The following is a 2,723-nucleotide window of genomic DNA, read 5'->3' as shown; positions in this document are numbered from 1 at the left end:
CTGCAGACGGACCATTCACTCCACACTTCCCAGCTCCCATCCACTTCAAAGGGAAACAAAAAAAAACATCATTAGAATGAACTGGGCAGCTGTCAGGAGACTCACCCAAGGACAGCTGTTGTTCTTAGAGCTGGATTTTAAAGAAATAACCACAAAAAACCCCAAACAATTTATCACTTTATCTTCTCTCCATGGTTTCTTTCCTAAAGAGATAGGCTGACAAAAGCAGTAGTGTCCTTCTCTTGCTACTTTACCATGAGACCAATTACTGAATTTAGGCAAGCATTATAATGATCAGTACCTTTGGGCTGGCTAATAATGTCATTATCCATTCTTTCCCAGTCTTTCATGCCCAAGTGCATCTTAGATGGACAGATAAAGTATGTGTGGTAACTGCTGGTAATCAGCCACTTCCTTGTGGGTTGCCAGTTTAGAACAGAGAGTGGAATGAACTCTGTTTAAGCCCTAAAAGCCCATAAAAACCAAAAAAGTTCAACCCAAATATACTGATAGTATTAAATTAAAACAGGTCAGTCAACCCCCAAGAAACCAAGACTTACATGAACAGAATTTCTTGGGTCATGGATTGCTGCTGTATGTAGAAATGAACAAACTGAATTTAATTTTACTAAAAAGCAACCCTGGAGATTATGGCAGATGTTTGAGGCAATTGCCCCATAGCCTCCTAGGAATAGTCCAACCATGCTTATGTGGGTTACTTAAGACACCATAATTTTTAACCTAAAGCAATTAGTCAAGTGCAGCGTATTTTAAAATATAGTGAACTTGAAGCAAAATGCCTGAGTTCTTGTCTTGGTTCTGTCCTCTTACTGGCTGAGCAAGTCTGGGCAAGTCACTTAGCTTCAGTTTCCCACTTCTGTCAACAGGAGATAATAGAACTCACAACACAGAGTTAAATAACTTTCCATGTGTAAAAGTATCCTGCACAGTACCTGGCACATAGTAAGCACTCAATAAATGTTCATTGATTATGAGTACAAACTGAAACTCCAAGATTATGCTGCTGGTGAGAACTTCACCTTAGCTTTGAGCAGAATTAAATTTGAAATTTTAAAGACATGAGGTTCTAGTCCAGTGTCCTTGGAGTTGATATTCTGCAGTGCATGTGAGACCCAGGATCAATTTATTTGTCAGTGGGAAGATATGCTTTCCATAAGAAAGTCATCTTCCATCTCATCTATTCCTCATTGTATAAATTGGGTTATAGGCAGTAAGAGATAAATAAAAGAATTTATAAAGCCATATTTGGGAAATGAGGTATCTCTCTATTCAGAAAAGAAGGTAAGCATAGGCTAAAGGTAAAACACGGACTGCTGGGACAGTGTACATCTCTGCCAATTGTACTGTAAATGAATACAAAGCTAAAACTGATAAGGTTAATTGACTGGTATCTGATGATAAGGGGTGAAATTTTGGGTACCTGCTCTTTTGTGCTCAAAGACAACTCACCGAATCCCTGCTAACTTTAAACAACTGCACATCACAAAATGGGAGAACCCAAGGAGAGAAGGGAATGGCTTGGCTCACACTACTCTGGTGAGAGTTGGTAGTATAAAAATACTTCAAAGCACTTAGCTATTGATGGTGAGTGTTCAGTGTCATCTAAGGATTAAAAAACAATGCCCCAAAACATTGCACAGAGATATCTCACCCACGCTCTTGCCATCACAATGAGTTCCACATTAGCACCTTGGACAAAGGTTCTAGTCTAAGAATTTGGCAGAGGGTGACTTTGGAAAGGAAGGTTATACTGTTTGCTTCACACCAGCTTAATAGTGTTGGTGGATGAGAAGGGAAAAGGGAATCTGCATATATCTCACCGGGACAAAGAGAAGTGCAGGTTATTTTCTGCACTGACATTCCCTCACAAAAGGCCCCACCATTGAGAGGAGCTGGGTTGGTGCAGGTCCGGGAACGTTTCTGCCATCCTCTACCACAGCGAACATTGCAGGCTGACCACTCTGTCCAGGAAGACCAGCCTCCATTCACTGAGAGAGAAAAATGGGGAGGGGAGAAAAAAAAGGAGAGAGGTTTTTACTGATTGCCTACTATGTGCAAGCCACTGTGCCAGGTGATGTGAGTCGGGCATCCCCCACTGGCTGTGCCATCTGGAGGCAACAGCAGGGCTTACCTCGTCTACTCCTCAGCCTACTCGTCTGTCACAGGAGGGACACAGAGCATTTGCTTTATAGGGAAATTATGAAAACTAGGAAAAACTCATCAACAGACCCCTCGTGCACTTGAAAATCCAGAGCACAAGAAGAAAATATCAGCATTTGAATTTCTATTACTTTTAAGTGCTTCTAAATTAAATCCCAGGGCTCTTCTATTGTGGAAGGGAATGTCTTTACTTAAATAGCTGGGAACTTCTTTCATACAATACCCGAGACATTCAGTAAATAGTAATGTTTGTTTTTGGTGGATTTCATATGCCAGCAGAGGAACTGACTGGCAGCAGGTCTGGGAAGGATGGGGCAGGATGTTGGGTTTGGGAGGGGTGGCAAGCAGAAGGTGCCCATCTCAGTGCTTTCAAATATAAACACAATGGAAGAAAATAAACAACTTTTTCATTATTTTTAGAAGAAAGAGATTGGAAATGTCACTGACTATCTCATGGAAGTCTAACAGCGGATGGAACAGCAAACCCATTCATAGCAATAGGGGTGTTTTCTTGCTGCCAAATGGGGGAGGCAGAACAGAGT

The 2,723-nt window shown here is 41.4% G+C and overlaps 1 protein-coding gene across 1 annotated transcript in view; it reads right to left on the bottom strand.

Moving 5' to 3' along the window:
- The window catches only part of LOC103604704 (netrin receptor UNC5D-like), a gene marked incomplete at its 3' end in the record, with an annotated part of 96,938 nt that overhangs the window by 92,217 nt on the left and 1,998 nt on the right, over positions 1-2,723 (bottom strand). The window contains 1 exon segment of the mRNA XM_008589280.1: positions 1,842-2,009. Coding sequence (XP_008587502.1) covers positions 1,842-2,009 — 168 coding nt within the window.

This window comes from Galeopterus variegatus, unplaced genomic scaffold (genome assembly GCF_000696425.1).
Source record: "Galeopterus variegatus unplaced genomic scaffold, G_variegatus-3.0.2 Scaffold5348, whole genome shotgun sequence".
Taxonomy (NCBI): domain Eukaryota; kingdom Metazoa; phylum Chordata; class Mammalia; order Dermoptera; family Cynocephalidae; genus Galeopterus; species Galeopterus variegatus.
The sequence above is the reverse complement of the archived record's forward strand: the minus strand, read 5'-3'. Positions and strand labels throughout refer to the sequence as shown.